Here is a 19748-nt window from a genome sequence, read left to right as displayed (position 1 = left end):
TGATGCTCGCTGCCGACTAACATCCCCACCATATTGCCAGGAGTATTAATAGCAGTAGATGTATCATTGAGGTTGCGCGTGTCTGTGTGTGTGCACATGCACATGCTGTCGCACGCATGTGTGTATGTATGCGAGTGTGTCTCTCTGTGTATGTGCATGCATTATCATGCGCATTTGTATGTATATGGGTGAGAGTGTATGTCAATAGAAGTCCCCTTACAGATACAAAGAGCAGCTTTTGTGTGTGTGTGAGTGAGAGAGAGAGAGAAGTTGCATGAGTAAGCAGGACAGAAGAACAATATGGCTGACATTAAAAATGTCAGTAGGCAGTCATGGATATTAGAGCTAGACATTCAATTAAGCCAATCATAGTCAGCCTTGTCAATTTCTGCCCAGCAACTGTAAGTGGACACGAATCCACTGTGTAGGCAAGATGGGGATTTCATGAATGAATGAATGAATTTAACATTAACCAGCTCAAACTTTGAATTTATTAACAGTTAAAAAAGACTGCAGTCTAAAATGTCCAAGTTGGACACAGAAAGACAGAGACACACAGGCAGTGTTTTTAAACTGTTAATAACTTCATACTTTTAGGTGCTTCGGGTGTAATTCTCTTTGAAATGAGGTTTTAACTGTCAAAAAACAGCTTTAGGTCAATCCACCAATCAGAAGACAGGACCAGCCTCAGGTTGGTGAAACTGGCCATTCGCCTGTATGTTACAGCACAGAGAAAATTGAATACTGAAGGACCAAAATAAAGAAAGAATTTAACCTGAAGCAGATCAAGGTTTGAATTTATGAGGAGCTGAAATAGACCGCAGACAAAAATGTCAAAATTGGACAGAGAAAGACAAAGACAGACAGAAACAGACAGTCATTTTAAACCATTAATAATTTCAAACCTTGAGCTGCTTCAGGTGTAATTGTCTCTATATGAGGTCTTAACTGCAAAGAACTCAGGCTGGTGAAATTGGCCAATTGTCAACAGACGCGCGTCGGATGAAAAAAAAAAAGGAAAAGTAAATCATATATATATGTATATATATATATATATATATATATATATATATATATATTAAAAAACAAACATTTTAAATCATTTAAAAATATTCAAAAGACAAGTTTATTTTTTTTACTAAATACACTATAACAATTATAATAATGATAAGAAGAAGAAATGTAATAAGAATAATCACAATTAAATAAAAAATAACAAATAAAACAACAATAATAGCAACAGTAATAATAAGATGTAGTGAAATTACTTGCTTAAAAAAAAAAGACGCAGCAACAACAACAAAACAATAATAATAAGAAGTGTAAAAAATAAATAAATAACAGTAAATACACTTATATTTAAAAAAAAACAAAAACATTTAAAATCACTTAAAAATATTCAAAAGACACAAGTTTATTTTTACTGCACACTCCAGTACACTAGGTGTATTATAGGGGTATTATATCTTACAGCTTGTCTTGCAAACCGCCAATGAATTCACAGAAGAAGAAGACGGAGGCGCACTAGTTGTAGTGGTGGGAGTAGTAGTAGAAGAAGAAAATATATGTAATGGAGATACGTGACTGGTAAATAATTTATAGCAATTTGTAGTTGTTCCAGAGGAGGGCAGTAATGTGGCGCTGTGGTTTGAAGTTACCGTTTGTTTGCAGCTGAAAGGTAACTGCAGCAAACCGACAGCGTCTAATTCATCACATGCCAACATCGTTTTCAGCTAATTCTGCTCTGATAACTTACATCTGTTAAAACTGGCGAACTGACTTCTGTCGACGTGTCATCCTGTTTATGGAGACACTGAGCAGCAGTTTCACTTTGGCAACCTCTATGGCAAGCCGTTTTAACATTTAATAGATAGGCTGGATATGTATTGCAGATATCTGTAATTAATTTCTTCCTATTCAAAAATAACATTTCAGATATCCACAAAGTAATTCTTCCTATACACAATTATCATTTCAGATATCCACAATGTAATTTTTACTAGGACAAATGACATCACTTTCCCCATTCATGTGTATGGGGTTTGTCATTACAGATATCCGTAATTAAATTGCAGATATCAACAACTCGCATTGCAGATATCTACATCTGAATTATGGATATCCCTAATTCCATTTAAAGATATCTCCAAATGCCCTTAATTCAAGATATCTGCTTTGTTTTTCGAGATATCTTAAAATGAGTTTTACCTAGCCAGAATTACATTATAGATATCTTGAGTTGGAACTACGACTAGTCAAAATTATGTTGCAGATATCTCTAGCTGGGATTATGGATAGTATGGCAAGCCGTTTTAACATTTAATAGCTAAATTTGACTATCCGGAATTAACATTATAGATATCAATAATTTCATTTTGACTAGTCGTAATTATATTATGACTAGTCAAAATGAAATTATTGATATCTATAATGTTAATTCCGGATAGTCAAATTTAGCTATTAAATGTTAAAACGGCTTGCCATACAACCTCTGGCTCTGAGACGCTCCCCAAGTCACGACGCGTTATTAAACAGTTTGCATGACTTTTCCTGTTACTGCGAACTACAATGACAAGATGACATCTAAGAAAGTGATCGAGTTGTTCTACGATGTGGTGTCTCCGTACTCCTGGCTGGGTTTTGAGGTTTGTGTCCTTCTTCAACATTCCTTCCTATTCCTTCATAGTTTAAAGTTAAGATTTTCACACGGGTCGTGAACTTGTGTTTGCAGGTCATGTGCCGCTACAGACAGGTGTGGAATATAGAGCTCAAACTGCGACCTTCTTATATGAAAGGCATCCTTCAAGGATCAGGTACGTAAACACCGATGAAAAGTAACTAAGTACATTCACTGAAGTACTGTACGTAAGTATTTTACTTGAATAAATCCATTTTCTGCTACTTGAGGCGCATGTACTTTTTACTCCTCTGCATGTGTTTGCTAATTTACAAGTTCCTTTGCAGAGTCACATTAATAATCCAACATATATTCAACAAATATAGTATGATTTATTTATGATAATATAATTCATCACACTAATAATATATAAAGTATTTAAAATAAGCCTCACCTCACACTTATTCATCATATAATCTAATAACACTCAAAATAATATGGATTAAATAATTTTTGTGTTTTTTTACTATTAAGATGAAAATATACAACCAATATAGTATATAGGGCCAATATATATAAGTACTCATTATGCATAACAGCCCATTTCAGAGTAATATACATTACCAGTCAAAAGTTTGATCACACTTCTCATTCAGCATTTTTGTTTTCAACTTATTTTTGTAAGAAATGGAAGCAAAAAGACTCGCACACTGTTTTCTGTTTCTGTTTCAAATAAACCCCGACATGGTGATGCAGAGGAGGCTTAAATCTCCATGAAGGGTAATGTATGTAATGTTACATATGTTATCCCACATATTACAATGCTACTTGCAAAAAAAAAAAAAAATCAATAAGATGACAAAAAATATTGCTTTAAAAGTGACAGCATTGATTTTAAAATGTTCTATTGCTTCTGCTTATGTGAGAAAAATCTATAATCAGAGATACGTCCAACGCATTGTTCTGTTCTTCATAGTAGCGATCTGCTAATCAGAAATAACACATGCTAGATTGCAATGATTGACCAATCAGAATCGAGTATTCACCAGAGCTGTGTAATAATATAATATGATATAATATTCTGAGATGGGCTGTTGTGCATAATGAGTACTTTAAGTATGTTTTTATGCAAATGCTGTTGTATTGGTTAATACTTTTGTACTTTTAGGTAAGAAAAACACTGAATGCAGTTGTGACGGCCCCAGCGCCTTGTTCCTTCGGTGGTACTATGTGTGTGCTCTGTGTCTTGCAGGTCCTCAGTTGGGTGGAGATTGTGTGTCATCAAGTAACTGGGAACACCTGGCCAGTGTTCCCAGGCTACTTAACCCCTCTTGTCCAGTCACCGGTTCTTGCGATTGCAGTAGCAGTAGCAGTGGTTGCTGCCTCGCTCCTCTCAGTCCCCTCCTCAAGCCATACTAAACTTTAGATCCGCCCTGTCCACATCTCCTTCATTTGTTGCGGCCGTTAGACACAACCAGGCATCCGTGTACCGTCTACAGAGCCAAGGTGCTCTGGAACGGTTTCATCAAACGCTTAAATCCATGTTGCACGCCTACTGCACACAAATGAATAGAGACTGGGAAGAGGGTTTACCGTGGTTGTTGTTGGCTGCCGGGGAGGTAGTCCAGGAGAGTATGGGGTTCAGCCCTAATGACCTTGTTTTTGGTCATACCATGCGTGGTCCATTGGCGCTGTTGCGGGATAATTCACAGCCACCACAAAACCATATTGACTACGTAAATGGTTTTCGGTATCGGCTTTATAAAGCCCAGGAGGTAGACAAAAATAATTTGGAGTCTGCACAGGGCAAGATGAAGATGTCATGGTTTTGGGTTTTTCACTGTCACGCCTGTTTTATTTTGGTGCATTTTCAGTTGTATGTTTTTGTTGTTTTTACTTCCTGTCTTTGTCTGTTTTCCTGCTTGTTTTTGATCACTAATTATTTTCACCTGTCACTGACTGCCCTCTCCTGTGTCTTGTTATCCTCCCTTTCCCTAGTGTATTTGGCATGTTTCGTCTTTTGTCGGTGTTTTTTGTTGTATTTTGTTGCACGTGTTTTTTTCCACATACCTGGTTTGAGATTTGCTGTCTTACACTGATGTAAGCTCTTTGTATCTTTTTCTTTTACTCATTAAATTTCACGGAACTGCTCTGCTCTGTCTCCGTTGTCTGTATTTGGGTCCAAACCTGAAAACCCTCGAGCATAACAGAAGAAGCTGTTTGATGTGTCTTTCTCTCAGGGGATCAGGTGCTTGCTTTGTTGCCCATTGTTACTTCTCCAATTCACGCTAAATTTTCTGCCCCATTTTCTGTGGTGAAGAAGGTGTCGCAGCAAAACTATGTCATAGCTACTCCCAGCCGTAGGGCCCCTACTCAGCTCTGACGTGTGAATTTGTTGAAGCCATACTACTCTCGGGTGTAGCAGTCAGACAGTCAGGGATGTCCACCCAGTATATTTAGATGATGTGGTCATCTTTTTGGATGACTGGGATAACCATCTTGATCGAATTCAGCAGCTGCTTGAATGCTTGGCTCACACATGCTTGACTGTTAATCTTGCCAGATGCGAGTTTGCGAAGGCCACATTTATATATTTTGGCCGTTGTGTTTCTTTTCAAAGAAATTCAGTAAATGTCAGTTATCGAGAAATAAACCCTAGCATTGATTCTAGCTTTGCAGCACTTCAGTGTGTATGTTAGCTCTGGGCCTGTGGTGGTCTTTACTGATCATAATCCATTGACCATCCTCAGTTCATTACAGAGTCCTAACCAAAGACTCATTCATTGGGCTCTGTTCCTCCAGTCTTTGGACATTCGCTGCATCACGGGGCGGGACAATGTAGTGGCGGACGCCCTGTCCCATGCTCCTTGTCAGTAGTGTTTGTAGTTGTGTTTATGTGCTCTCTGCTGTGCCGCATCCTCCTAGGTTTCCCTCCTTCTTCCTCAAAGTTTCAAGGATCCAGTTGCTGCGGGCGCCCCTATGGCTCGGTTGGTGGGGTGTGCGTGCCGTGTGTTGGGGCTGTCGGTCCTCTGCAGTGGCTGACGGTTCGATTCCCACCTGTGGCACATTGGCTGCATGCATCTGCTGCATGCTCTCTCTCTCTCTCCCTCCCTTTCCTGACATATCTTCAGCTGTCCTATGTTAATAAAGGCAAAAAGCCCAAAAAATAATCTTTAAAAAAAAAAAAAAAAAAAAAGGATACAGTTGCTGGGGATGGAGTGGGAGCTGAGGGGGCTGTGGGGGACATAAGCAGTGAGGTGTTTTTGTTTGTTTTTTGCATTGTATTATGATTTTAAGATTTGGTCACTTTGTAGTTGTTTATATATATTATGGTAATTATGTTTCTTTAAATAGGTAGCTATGGTTATAGGGGCAGGGTGACAGCTCCAGGGCCTTTTTCCTTCACTGGTACTGTGTGTGTGCTCTGTCTTGCACACCTGGCCAGTGTTCCCAGGCTACTTAATCCTTAAGTGAAATATTTGAGAACATCTTTCACCGCTGATAATAAATATTTGTTACCTGTAAATTATTGCGGGAGTGTTGTTAATTCATGTCTGTGTGGACAATGTTTGTACTGTTGCATTTCATATTTATCTCTCATGACAGGCAATCAGTCCCCGGGTCTGGTTCCAAACAAACTATCGTACATGACACAGGACTTGACACACTTATCACGATATTTTGGTGTTCCCATGCAGTTTCCATCTAACTTCTTTGAGGTACTGTACAATAAAGGTACGTGCAAACAGGATCTGACGGGCATGATGTGTATTGATTAGACTGCAGGCTGGATTAACCTGCTTGGGGTCCCAAAGACTAACATGAGCTGCAGGGACTCTGCTTGTCTGCTGTTTGGTAATTTAATTAAACACATATTTATTTAGGAAGATGCATCAAGTAAACACAATATTAGCTGAAGTAATGATAGTAAAAAAGTAGGTTTTGACTGGAGTTGCAATTATTAATTGATTAGTCAATCAAAAGACAATTAATGTGCCTCTGTTTTGATAATGAATTAACTTGACAGTCACTGTAATAAGAAAAAACTGAGTAAGGAAAGAAAGGTCTCCATCATGTCAGATGATATTGTACTTAGCTATGCATATCCCCATGTAAGTACAATCAACCAAATTATTCCCACGCAGTTAGGGATGGGAAGATTCTACTGAAACCAGTGCTTTTATTAATTCCTCTCATCAGTCCAATTCTTTAGCAGTTCCCTAACTGATTACTGATCAGTTTTCTCTTTGGAAAAAAAATAGTTAGCCTGTGCAGGCTTTCAGCATCAGTGCATCTGCTTTATTATCTCTGAGTCTGAACACAGTGTAGGAACAGATGAGAAAAAGGCATGAACATGACTCAAGGGTGCAAAACCTCCACTGTTTAACAGCTGTTTCATTTGGAACTGGTTCTGTTTGTCATCATCTAAAATGGATCAAATGTGAGAATATTTGTACAGCGTTCATTTTCATTTCAGTTTTAAGAAAATCCAAGAAAACTCTCTCTTTAAGTCTAGTCTAGTCTAGTGACACTAGTGTCATTATAACATAGGATATTTACTCATGTAAATTGACCTGCTGTTCGACATTGCATTTCTGGAATTTAAGTCCCCTGAAGATACGCTTTTGATCATTTTTTCCTCTTCGTCATGACTCACCAAACAACATGGCAGCACCAACAAAACAGGGTTCATACAGATGCTAAAAGTCCTTGAACACACACTCGAATTTTAATGTAGTGCTTGGATTGCTTGGATTTTGGATAAAGTGCTTGAAACCATTTAAAGTTGTAATTGCATTATATTCATAATAAACTGCTACCTGACTGGAGAATTTGCAATTAAGATAAAGGAATAAAATTATTCTTTGGCTCAGTCAGGTTGTTTAGGACGCCAAGTCTTCTTACAGAGAGGTGACACATTTTGAAACATGGAATTATGCTGTTTTCCTTTAATTTGTCACCCTTCTGTAGAATGCTGTCATGAAACAGTTTTAATAGCACAATAAAATTGAATTTAATGTGAAAAAATAGTGAAATAATTGTTTTGAGCCTATGTATGAATTTGTAATTTGCCACAGCTGTAAGAGGCTGGAAAAACCTGAAGATGCAACTTGGCAAGTGATTGAATTTGACTTATAAATATGTATGAACCCTAACACACATGATTCTGATGAATTGGACAATTTGAAACTGGTTCTCAGTTCCCATGATGACCCGAAGTGAATCTTGGAGCTTTTGGGTGTCCTCAGGGCTCTGGGTTTGGGGGTAGTTGTCCACTTTGCCCAGTTAGTAATTCAGCCATCAGTGATTGGTACTTTTTCTTTATTGAGCAAAGATATTTTTTCAGGTCTTCCTCTGTTTTCTTCTCCTAGGGTCTTTGTCTGCAATGCGATTTGTGACAGCAGTACAAGAGATGGAGAAGAGTGGAGACAAGCAGGTGGAGCAGGTGTCCCGGGAGCTGTGGAGACGAATGTGGACTGACGACAAAGACATCACTAAACCAGTGTCATTGTCTGAGGTACCAACTTATCCAGCCTGGTTGTGTCTGAGAAAATTAAGAAGCTCCGTTCAGTTCTGTGTCTTTTTTTTTGTTTGTTTGTTTGTTTGTTTGTTTTTTTGTTTTGTTTTGTTTTTGTAGGCAGGGTTGAAAGCAGGACTTTCTGACAGTGAAATTAAAGAAGCGCTGAGGCTGTCCACCTCAAAGGAGATCAAAGACAAGCTGAAAAGTGCAACACAGGAAGCACTTGATCATGGGGTCAGTTGTCCTTCAGTTCTCCTTGTAGATTCAGGCAAGAGAGACAAGACATAAACAAAATCTCTCCTGCTGTCTCTTCTCAGGCGTTCGGCTTCCCCCTAATTGTGTGCCATGCAAATGAAAAACCAGAGGTGTTTTTTGGATCTGACAGATTCGAGCTCATGGCCCACTGCATCGGTAAGAAAACTATTTTACTGTGCATCATTCACAAACACATGTAATATAGGAGTGATAATAAACAGATCAAAATGAAACTTGAGATAGCGTTAAAGGGATAGTTTGGATTGTTTGAAGTGGGATTTTAGGTTCAGGCATGGAAGCCTTACAATATACTGCTGTGGACAGGGTCAGCAGCAAAATGTGTTTTGGCTAATTAAAAAACAACCCATCTAAAAAAAATCTATACCACTTTAAGTGTACACTATTTGTCTTTACTTTGCCGTCTGACAGCCTACTCCAATAGGAAACCACTGTTACATCAGCCGAGTATCTTTCTCTGTTGTTCAACCAGACTCCAGCTGCAAAAGGAATAATTTTACCTCACAGAACCCAGGAGATGCAGGTCTACTGCTGCACTGATCAGTTAGTTAGGTTATGTTTTTGTGTGACTTTGATGAATCCAAACTAACTTTTTAAAATAACGACGTCACACAGTAACACAAACAAACAAACCAATCGAGGAAGCAGTAAACCAGCAACTCCCATGTTCTGCAAGGTAAAATTAGTGATTTTGCCAATGGAGTTTGGTTAGTTTGGAGAGAGTGATATCTGGCTTATGTAATGCTGATTTTTCTGTCCATGCTGGTACTTCACCTCATGCAACCCCACATCAAATAATCTTAACTGTCTCTTTAATCTACTAATGCACCCTTGATAAATGCCTAAAATGTAAATATAGTGTTACTGACACACTGGAGACAGAGATGGTTTTTATTTGGAATCTGACAAACATTTGACAACATCATAAACTGTGTTGCATTTTGTTCTCTGTTTCAGGAGAGAAGTGGCTGGGACCTCAGCCTAACAAATCAGCTTCCAAACTGTGAGAGAAAAAAAGAAAAACTGCCTTCAAACACTTATAGTGTGCTCACAGAGTTTTGAAGTAACATCTTATTTGAGTGATTTTTCCCCGGACTCTTCAAGAGTCATTTTCAGCTGTGCCTCTTGAAAGAAAACAATGTATTTCCAACAGATCTTAATGACAAACAGTAGTATAAGTAATGTAACATACAATTGTTCTGTTAATTATATGCATTTTAAAAGGAAACACTGACAACTTCCAGATGATGGAGCTGGTTATCTTTGCTATTGAACTACAAAGGCATGAAAAGGATGTAATTGTTACATCGTGACGTTGTATTTTTCACCATGAAAGTACGGTGGCTCTATGGACAGTGGGACAGTTGGTCCATCACTTGGGTTCAGACTATAATATATCATAAACTACAGCATTGGTCATAGAGCTGCAACTATTAGTCAGACAAGCATTTTTGCTGCTGGAAACTGGTAACAAGCTTGAGTCATGACGAAGTACCGTAGTACTAACGACTACTTACCGTAGTAGTTTCCTCCCACAGTCCAAATGCATGTGGATTAGACGGATTGGAAATTAAATTGCCCATAAGTATTCATGTTTGTGGGACTGTGTTTGTCTTCTGTTTGCTTTGTGGTAAACTGACGAGCTGACCAGGGTGTAACACTCCTCTTTACCAGTGTGAGCTGGGATAAGCTCTACATCCTTGCAACACTAAACAGGATATGGCTGTAGATAATAAATGACTGGATGAAGTCTCTTTTATAAGATACATGTCAAATGATACATCAGATGTGTCACAACATGAGATGGGTGTTTTTTTTGTATGGCAGACATGGTAGCTTATCGATCACCAATCAGTTATAAACAGATCAGATCAATAAAACACCACAATGTTAAATTCTGGTTAAAAAGATAAAAAGGATTAATGACGTGTTCAGTGGCTCTACTTACATTAATCACTATATTAAAATTACACTAATCAGTCCAAAGTTGTTTAAAAAAGTTGTTTTTTTACACTTGACAGTGAGGCTCCCTTTTGCCAGTTATAAACTAATTAGTCAGATAAATTAGTAGTAAACAGTAACTGGATCTTGCCAAATATTGAGCCCAAATCAATGTATGAATTGTGTTATAACTTGTTAATTGATGATTTATTAAGTGTTTGTAACCTAATTAATAACTTAATCATAAACCATTTGTAAGTCATTAATAAGGTTAGTCCTATTGTAAATATTAATTAATAATCTTATGACTCCTCAGATTTTTTCTTGTGACCCTTTGATAGGACTGAACGTCTCGTGTGACCACTGGACTAAACTACCCAGTTGTACATGAAACGAAAATACTGCACATGGGAATTAGCCCTCTGTGTTTTATTTTATGGGTAAAACACTGCAGTATTACTGTAAACAAAAAGTACAACACAGTAATTACAATATTTTACAAAACTACTGCTGTAACCAAAATTACACAGTTCACAGCAGGTTTCTTAGCGCTACATCTAGCTCCACCTCGACAGCAGTAAAATTAATATATGCATTGATACTTAAGTATTAAGAACCTAATAATATTTAATAATTTATCATGTAATTGGGCCTCGTTTTTGGCAGAATATTTTTACTTTTGAAACTTTTACTTAAGTAGAAACTTTAATGCAGGACTTTTATATTGTTGTATCAGTGCTTTACTCCTTAATTAAAGGATTTAAGTACTTCTCCCTCCACTGTAATTACACATGAGCTTAATTAACAGTATACTATTTGTTTTTTTTTCAAGATGTGGTGTGTTTAATGCCTGTACCTGGAAATAAATGCAGTTAATCGTTGCTGACTAGATACTCCAAAGACTGCAGAGCTTGTCATACGAGTTTCCAGTGCGGTGAAAACCAAGCATGCTTAACAAAAGGACTAAAAATGACAAGGAGCGGCAGGACCAGTTTTCCCAAACAAAGAGGAGGAAGGCAGGGCCAGGAGTAGGTGACATATGTCGACTGCTGAGAAAAAAAAATCATTACAGAGTGCGGTGGAGCAAACTGTAAGAAAAGGCAGGGCAGAAGTGGATTACCATAAAGCTGATGATGCATCACCTCTTAAACTGAGAAGGAGGAAGAAGGAAGAAGGATGAGGTGTAGGTGAGGAGGAGGAGGGTGGAGTTAAGAAGTCACTGACAAACAGAGAGCAGCACATTGATCCCCTGAGCCGGACGAATCACCTGAGAAAAACAAAGACAATGAGGATCTGAGCAGAAAAGCTGAACTCCACATTCAGCTGAGAGGATGTATGAAGAGTGTCTGACTGAGTGAAGGAGGGAAACATGAGCCTGGAATAACAAGATCCAACCTTTTCTGTGGGATTTAAGACTCAACTGAAGGGAGCCGAGGTAAGGATTTTTATCCACTATATATCTTTTCTTTTACCCTGTTTTTTAAGTCATGTAATGAGTTGTTAAAGGAGCTCTGAGGCAAACGTTTCTGCATGACATCAATCTAATAAAACTGCTCTTTCTGAGATGATCCTGACACAGAAGCAGGTGCTTTTTTTTTTTTTTTGCCATGTATGTTTGTCCTTTGGGTGTGTAGTGCAACACTAGCATTTATGCAGCAAAAAAAATGCAGATGAACAGGTTCAGAGATGTTTGGATCTGACGTAAAAGGATGAAGAGTTTCCCTCTGTGGCTGCAGTGTCATCTGTCATCTGTTCTAATGCGCTGTACTGAAAGCAGCTCTGGATTCACACATACAGCATAAAGATTCTCCCTGTTAGAGATGTTTTTCTGTTTACAGCTTTGGTGACGGGTGTGTCTTATGGTTAAATTTAGCTCATATAGTGTTACTTCATCCATTACAGGTCTGTGCTGTAAGTTTCAAAGGACGCCTACTCAATCGCCAGAAGAATTTGCAGAAGCACTAACTACTGTGTCATGAAGCTACATAAAAATAATACAGTAACTAAAATATCCAAATTAATTGCAATATTATATAAAGATAAAGATGCATTAAATCAGTCTTCATTATATATCTTATTCTGTTCTGTCATACTTCAGAGAACCAACAAACCCAAATAAAAAAAACTAAACATAAACTTAAGACCTGGTTGACTTCAAAGGGAGTCAAATCATGCACAAAGCAAAAAAATCAGTGGTATCCATGAGCAAAGAGGGAACTACTAAAGTAAGAACAGAGGACAGGATGTGTACATTGATTCTGATTTGTGCTGATGTTTATTTTATTCAGATTATTTGCTCTTCCTGCATTATGAATGTTTATGTTTGATGATTTAAATGAGTAAAACAGTGCACCTTTTTGTTTTCCCCAACTTTATTAGTTGAAACATTATGCACTAAAGTAACAGAAAAAAACAAAGCACCGTTTAATCCCAGATTAGCTTGTTGTGTCAATAAACACAAGATTACATTAAACGTTTTTTCTGTTCAGTTTGACTCTCCTAAATTCCCTGTGAGTTAAAGCTTTCTGATAAAATATCTGTGCTGAACAGTTAGCTCTCATTTGAAGAATTTATTTATACCTTTCTCATATTTATAAAGGATCAAATGGCCAATTGAATAGGCCCAAGTCCTAAAGGCTAAAAGTTTGTGTAACAAAAGAAGATTAAATTTGGCAAGAGACTTTTAACTGACGGGTTGGCAAACCTCAGAGACGGTGATACAACACCTGAAGTTCCTGGTCTCAGTTACACGTTCGCTCAGACACCTTCTCATACTGGATATCTTGTAAAGAGTCGTGTTACTATTCGCAGATTCAGCCCCAGAGACAACCTCTGTTCCAGGACAACCACTGTGACTTTATCTGGTGTTTTATTCATCTACTTGTGTTTGTTTACCCTCAACAAAAAGTTAGTTTTTTTGTAAATAGAAAATATCCTGAAGCTATAAGCCTGTGGAAATACTGTAAATCTACTGAATACAAAGTGAAATGTGTGTTAGCGACTGGACACAAGTGAATCAAATATTCTTTAATTTCATCTCTTTTTACAGGCGTCAGGATGTCTTCATTATCAGAAGCAGACTTCCGCTGCAAACAGGGAGATACGATCTGTGGTGAGTTTTTATCAGCTGAGGATTTTTGCACACTCACCTGATCTAAGTACTCACAGGCCTTGTTCGGTGTTCACCTGAGTTTACAGACGAAAGGATGACGTACCGACCCAGACAAACACGTCTGCCGCTTTGAGTTCAAGTTCAGTTTTATTAGTGTTATGAAGGTTAACACAGGGCCAACACCAGTACAATGAAATGTGTAGGACGAGAAAAACAGGTCAGCACTGCAGAGCACTAATCGAAATAACAGCACGAGTCAAATAGAGACAAAATAAGATAAACTAGAATTACAACCTTGTGGCTTTATGTCTGCACCAACCAGTCAAGTTGCACTTTACATCCATGTCTCTCCAGATATAATGTATGTTATATAATGTATGTTGTGGAATTTGCATCACTTGCTCGGTAATGGGTGACAACATAGTTATGTCAGGCCCGGTTATAGGTCATCTGACCTGAACAGGCATTCTAGCAGTTAATCAGGTACCTGTATTTCTCCTTTTACTCTGCACGGCCACAGCCCACAGCTGCACAGATAAGAGAGCAGTGCATCCCCTAGATCCTTTCTTCTGAGGCCCCGAGGTCATATCTTATCTACTAAACTATCTTTACACTTTGTAGCAGGACATAATACGTAAGCAAGGCCGATGGATACATTGATTTAGAGCAAAGAGGTATGCATAGCTCCTTGTTTTTCACTAATGTTCAATAGAATTTGTGCACAAATATAGATAGACACATTAATTCCATACAAGGTAATGAGCTGCTATCACCGGCGCTGAGGCATAAAAAGAAATCTAAAGCTACGATATACAGTATTTCTGCATTATAATGTTTAAAAACACTAGACATATGTAATATATTTGTTAAGGTGTGAACACACATCATCTAAATAGTTTCCAACTGTGTTAAAACACAGAGAAATACATAATTTATTCAAGGTAACATGCCTTACCTGCTAGCTATTGCTAGCTAGTTGCTGGTTGATTTAACTTCTGGGAAAACAATGGATACATCAGAGAGTGAGGAAGGAACTCGGTGGACGTGACATGAATAAACTTTAGTACTTCATCTTGTCCATGAACGTGATTATCTGATTCATGAGTCATGTCAGACAGATTTTCATCAGCTGCTGTTTAACAATGAAGAAAACACCTCCACCTAATGTGAGATTGCTTTGTTTTAATGTGAGAGAGACCCTTAGAAGCAGAGTTTACATATTTTATGTTTAAATGAAAAAGGAGTTTAGGTAAATCACTGTGTCTCTGACTTTCTGTGTGTGTGTGTGTGTTCCTGTTTGCAGAGATCCGTGTGTATGAGCAGGAGGTGATCATTGTGCCCATCTTGCTGCTGGCTGCATTCTTGGTCACTCTGGTCTTCATCCTCCTGCTGCGCTTTTGTCCGGAGAAAGTCGATCGCATCCGTCCACAGGCCTCAAAGCCGACCACCAGGAGAATTCTCCATGGCATTGATGGTAAGATGCTAGACATTACTTTGTTTTTTCCAGCTTTCTATGCATTTCTTTTCTTTGTTTAGCATCTTTTTAATTGTCCTTAAACCTGCATGCATGGTATCCCTCTTTCTTTTACAAAAAAATAGAAAAAATGACTAATGCACCAGAATCCAGGCGATTAAATATGAACAACTGACAGTGAAACCAGTCCCTCAACTTTATAAGTGATTTTTCTGCAGTACAGAATCTACTGGAAGTGAAATTAAGTTTTATCTTTGTCCAACTTTTATTGCACATTGTAGGGGATGAAAAATGTTCAATTGCAAATTCTGGTGACATACGGTCCGCATGTCAACGTTCTCAAGTTGTCAGTAGGCAGTAAACATAAACCGCTCCTACTAGGGACAGAATAAAAAGCACATTTAAACTCTTTTAGTGCGAAATACACGTTTACAGGATCAGAATTATCCTGATTTCTTGAGCTCATAGTCGTCTTTCCTTTCCTATTCCACTTTTCGCAGTGTGAAAGGCCGTCACATAAATCAGATCAGCCTCCTCTTTTACTAACAGCCTCATTTATCCCATTATACAAACCCAGCCTATCTGTCCCTCCTCCTACATGTCGCACATAAAAATGATAATAACACACTAAAAAACTCCTTCTCTCTGTTTAACAACGAATAATAAGCTCGCTGAGTGTGAATTTTGAACCCTTCTTGTGGGAGTTTGACATGTCAATCACACAATGAGTCATTCTCATGACTTGACTTCACCATCCTGGGAAAATATATTGCGTACAAGCAAAGAGGAAAGGAGATAATTGACTGAGGTTTTGTCGGGTATCAATCTTGCTCAACTAATATTGGAGCACAGAGCAAAAAGGAGTGGAGAACGGTCAGTTTCCCCCCTGGGATCAATTAAGTGCTCTGTGTATCTCTGTTTTTTTTTTCCAGCTCTATACAAAGATAAAAAGTTCTATTGACCTGATCTCATGTAAATCCTTGCACTTAATTAATGTCGTTCTATTTCTCCTTCTCTATCTGTCCCTTAACTCTCTGTCCACAGCTCCGCCAGGTATCAATGTCCTCGAACATGAAAGCATCGCTCTGGACATGCCCAGTACTTACTCCACCTTCCACCCCCCGAACACTTACGCCTCCAAAAACCTCACCACCTCAGTGGTCACACCCTCTTTCCCGCCCAGCCCCCCGCCGCAGCCTTTCAAGCCCAGTTTCACTCCCATTGTCCAGCCAAGAGAGTTGCCCCGTCAGAGGCTGCCCGAGTCCTTCAACCTGGTCACCCCTCTGCCCGCCGCCTTCTCCCTGCGCTCCGACTCCTCCGTGTCCCTCTACAGGGCTCGTATGGAGAACAGGAACGTGGTGCTGCGAGTCCTGAATGGTGAGAAATGTGAATTTATTGGAAGTTGCGAAGACCTCTGAAGGACAGTTTTTTTTTTTTTTTGTAACTGCAGTGTTGTCATTCTCATCCTTCACAGACTCTGCTGATGCCACAGAGAGACACAACTTCCTGGGCTTTGCATCCTTCCTGGCCCAGCTGGGACCTCATCCCTTCCTGCCAGAGCTTCTCGGTGTGGTCTCACTTCGAGCTCCTCTGGTTACAGTCGTGGAAGAGCTGGAGAACAGAGACCTGCTCAGCTTCCTGTGGAGATGCAGACAGGTATGTATTCACAGAATACATGCTGCAATGTGTGTTAAAGGGACAATTCATCACTTTTTTATATGGATATCCAGTCAGTATTGGTGGTACATGTCAATCGAACAATAAAGTGCTCAGTATATTGACCTGAGCAGTGCCTACAGGCACCAGGATGCATTGTGCTCGAGCTTCTGACACCCACTCCCATGTTGCTGTGAGTCACCACCCTAGCCCATAGCTATTGCTGACCAAAACATAGCATGAGGTGACATAAATACTCATCCCTCATGCCCCCTGGCTACCCAGAGGTTCAGAAAAGCTGAAACAACTACAACTACATCACTGTGACATCATTAAATTCAGGAAGAACAACACATTTTGCAGCAGGGGAACACTGACTGGCCATCCACAGAAGAAGTGGTGAATTCTCCTTTTAACTTACTTGAAGCATCAAGTAATATATCTAAAGTAAAAAAAAAACACCCATAGAGGAGCCAAAAATAATTTTGTCAGCTTCCAAACGAAAAGCCAACTTCTCTGTGTGTTGTTTTTTTTACAGGAAAATGTGAATCCTCCATGCGAGATGACCGAGAGACGAATATTTATCATGGCCAAACAGGTGGCCTCAGCGCTGGTTAGTGTGCAAATAAATATGTCTTCATCTTGTTTAGACCACGTTTGACTTTGAATGTTAATATTTTTGCTGGTATTCAGTGATAAATAGGTAAACTACTGGAAAATTTGACATTTTAACCACATTGACTTAAGCATAGATGAAATGTATGTGTTTTAATCTTGAGATGCTCTTTGTCGCGGTGTCCAATTAGGAATTCCTTCACAACAAGGATCTTCTCCACGGAAACATTCGTGCACGCAGCGTACTGGTCACCAAAGACTTTACGGCCAAGCTTTGGGGTCTGCATGGAGTCTACACCAGGAAGAACCAAGGAGCCACTCAGAGAGATGATCCCAGCATGAAGAAATGGCAGGCACCAGAGCTGTTAGCCAAGAGACCTGCTGGTCAGAGTAGTGACATGTGAGTTTCTCTGTTTTCATCTCTGGCATTATTTACACCCTCCCATACAGATGTTTCTGCTGCATAAAAACATAATTATGCGTGCAGACAGGCTTGAAATGCATTTTCTGTGAGTAGGTTTTCCAGAGCATTTACTGACTGTAACCATTATTTGCCTCTGTGTCTCCCTCTAGCTGGTCACTTGGCATCTTACTGTATGAAATGGCAACACTGGGTAAGTCGAATTTAAGTTTTGGGAATATAAATGATGGATAAACCTGGAAATACAATAATCCGCTGATAATTTCACAAGTAATCATTTAGTCTATAAAATGCCATCATTACAATTTCCCAGAGCCCAAACTGACGTCTTCAAGTTGTCTCTTTTTTCCAACCGGCTGTCCAAAAACTCAGACTCCTCTAAAAAAGCAGTGGTATTTCCTCTGCCATAACCTACAAAATTTAAGATCAAAAGCAAAATTATCTATTAAAAATCTGGAAAAATGTAAACAGGCTCGTTCATCAGATTTCACAGGTAATCTGACCCGGTGGTGGAGGTTATATAGAGACATCAGTATTAAACTGACACCGTTTCATAACCAGTTAAAGACTCCTTGTAGTAGCTTTAAGAAGCTGGAACCATCAAATGTTTGACATATTTAGTTGTAAAATGACTTAAATGATTAATAGATTATCAAAATAGTTGGCAACTGATGTTCTTTCAATCAGCTAATCAACTAATCACAGCAGCTCTAATTGATTTTTCCAGAAAATGTACTATACAGCACAATAAAAATGAATATTGCAATGTGAAAGTACACCATTTTACACCTTGACAGTGGCTCTTATCCGTATCTCACACTCCTGCCAATTATTTTTTCTCGTTTTTGTTTCAGGTGAAGCTCCATTTGCAGAAATCCCAGTTCATGAGCTTCTGCAGTTTCATCAACGAGGGAAAAATCTGAAAAAACCTCCCAATTGCTCCAACACACTGTAAGTATCCACTGCATGCTGCAGATAACACACAACCTAACCTGAAGCAGAGTGTAAACCTCAGACTCTTCTCTGTCTCTGTCAGATACTCCATCATTAAGGGTTGCTGCCAGTGGAAGGAACAGGATCGACCCACTCTGGCAGAGGTGAGCCGCAAGCTCGTCTCAGGAGAGAAAAGTGCCTCTGACAAAGTCCTCAAGGCGTCGGGGACAGTTAACATTGAGCAGTACCTGCAGGAAGCAGGATACGGGGAAACTAACAGCTACACTGTTTTCTGATCAGTGTCTGTGCCAACAAAATTTATTGCACTTTCCTCCCCAGTGGTACCCCGGTGGTGCGCTTCTACAAAACATGTGTCAGGTGCAATAAAAGTGTTCCAAACTCTGCTGATGAGAGCTGTGGGCACTGAAATTCTGCTTTCATTTTTGTTATGTATTATGCTACTTCAGAAAACTGTATGGTAAATAAGTTATTTGCCTTGGGGAACTAGGGATGCACAGTTATATCTGTAATCATCGGTAACAGTCGATAAAGGCTTCAAAAAGAAATACCTGTATCCGTCCAAAATGAACATTTCTGCTGGTATGACAGGCTGATGCAACAGGAGTAAGTCTGCATCATGGAGGTTTTTGGAAGTGTCCGAAACAGATGGCAAAGTTGCTTTTTGCAATGATTGTTGTGTTGGAGCCAAATCTGTTGTGCACGGTCTATGGTCCATGGCGCAAGTGCATTTAGATCATGTCCAACTTTGTCCACTTTGCTATTTAAATGGCGCACAAAAAGGCACAAAGGAGTTGTCTTAATTAACACCAGATCTTGACCAACGTTTGATTTAAACTATCAAGTTACAGCTGCCATGCTTTGTGCGTAAATGTGCAGTGTCTCTCTTTGGTCGTCACTCTATTTCACCAACCTGCAACCCATCCAAAATTAATCATATGTTAATGTTTATGTATTTTTATGACGGCTTGATTATCTAAAGCCTGAAAACAGCCATGAGGAGTATTCTAGTAGTTCTAGTTTTCTCACAGACCACTTCAGTTACTTTATATAGAGGTTATTATGGAACCTTTGCCCAATAATGCCAAATGTCAACTGCCTACCCCAGCTTCAAGGGCCGCCATCCTGACCATTATAATGAATTTGTGAAGAACAAAGAGAAACAGG

General features: G+C 39.0%; 2 protein-coding genes across 2 annotated transcripts; both read left to right on the top strand.

Moving 5' to 3' along the window:
• Positions 1 to 2576: 2576 nt before the first annotated feature.
• LOC146321910 (glutathione S-transferase kappa 1-like) lies at positions 2577 to 9639 on the top strand. Its single transcript, XM_084725754.1, has 7 exons — positions 2577 to 2645; positions 2732 to 2813; positions 6224 to 6352; positions 7990 to 8135; positions 8256 to 8372; positions 8456 to 8549; positions 9369 to 9639. Exons 1-7 carry the CDS (start codon positions 2577 to 2579, stop codon positions 9416 to 9418), a joined length of 687 nt encoding a protein of 228 aa, XP_084581880.1. The 3' UTR covers positions 9419 to 9639.
• Positions 9640 to 11083: 1444 nt separating this feature from the next.
• On the top strand, positions 11084 to 18992 carry styk1b (serine/threonine/tyrosine kinase 1b). The gene is made up of 10 exons (XM_084727219.1): positions 11084 to 11787; positions 13402 to 13464; positions 14768 to 14938; positions 15983 to 16315; positions 16413 to 16594; positions 17133 to 17207; positions 17401 to 17609; positions 17783 to 17823; positions 18485 to 18581; positions 18667 to 18992. The coding sequence occupies exons 2-10, from the start codon at positions 13410 to 13412 to the stop codon at positions 18857 to 18859; spliced, it is 1356 nt and encodes a 451-aa protein (XP_084583345.1). The 5' UTR covers positions 11084 to 11787; positions 13402 to 13409; the 3' UTR covers positions 18860 to 18992.
• Positions 18993 to 19748: the final 756 nt, after the last annotated feature.

The sequence above is a fragment of the Lutjanus erythropterus genome, chromosome 9 (assembly GCF_056507025.1).
Source record: "Lutjanus erythropterus isolate fLutEry1 chromosome 9, fLutEry1.hap2, whole genome shotgun sequence".
Lineage (NCBI taxonomy): Eukaryota > Metazoa > Chordata > Actinopteri > Lutjaniformes > Lutjanidae > Lutjanus > Lutjanus erythropterus.
This window is presented reverse-complemented; position numbering and strand designations above follow the sequence as displayed.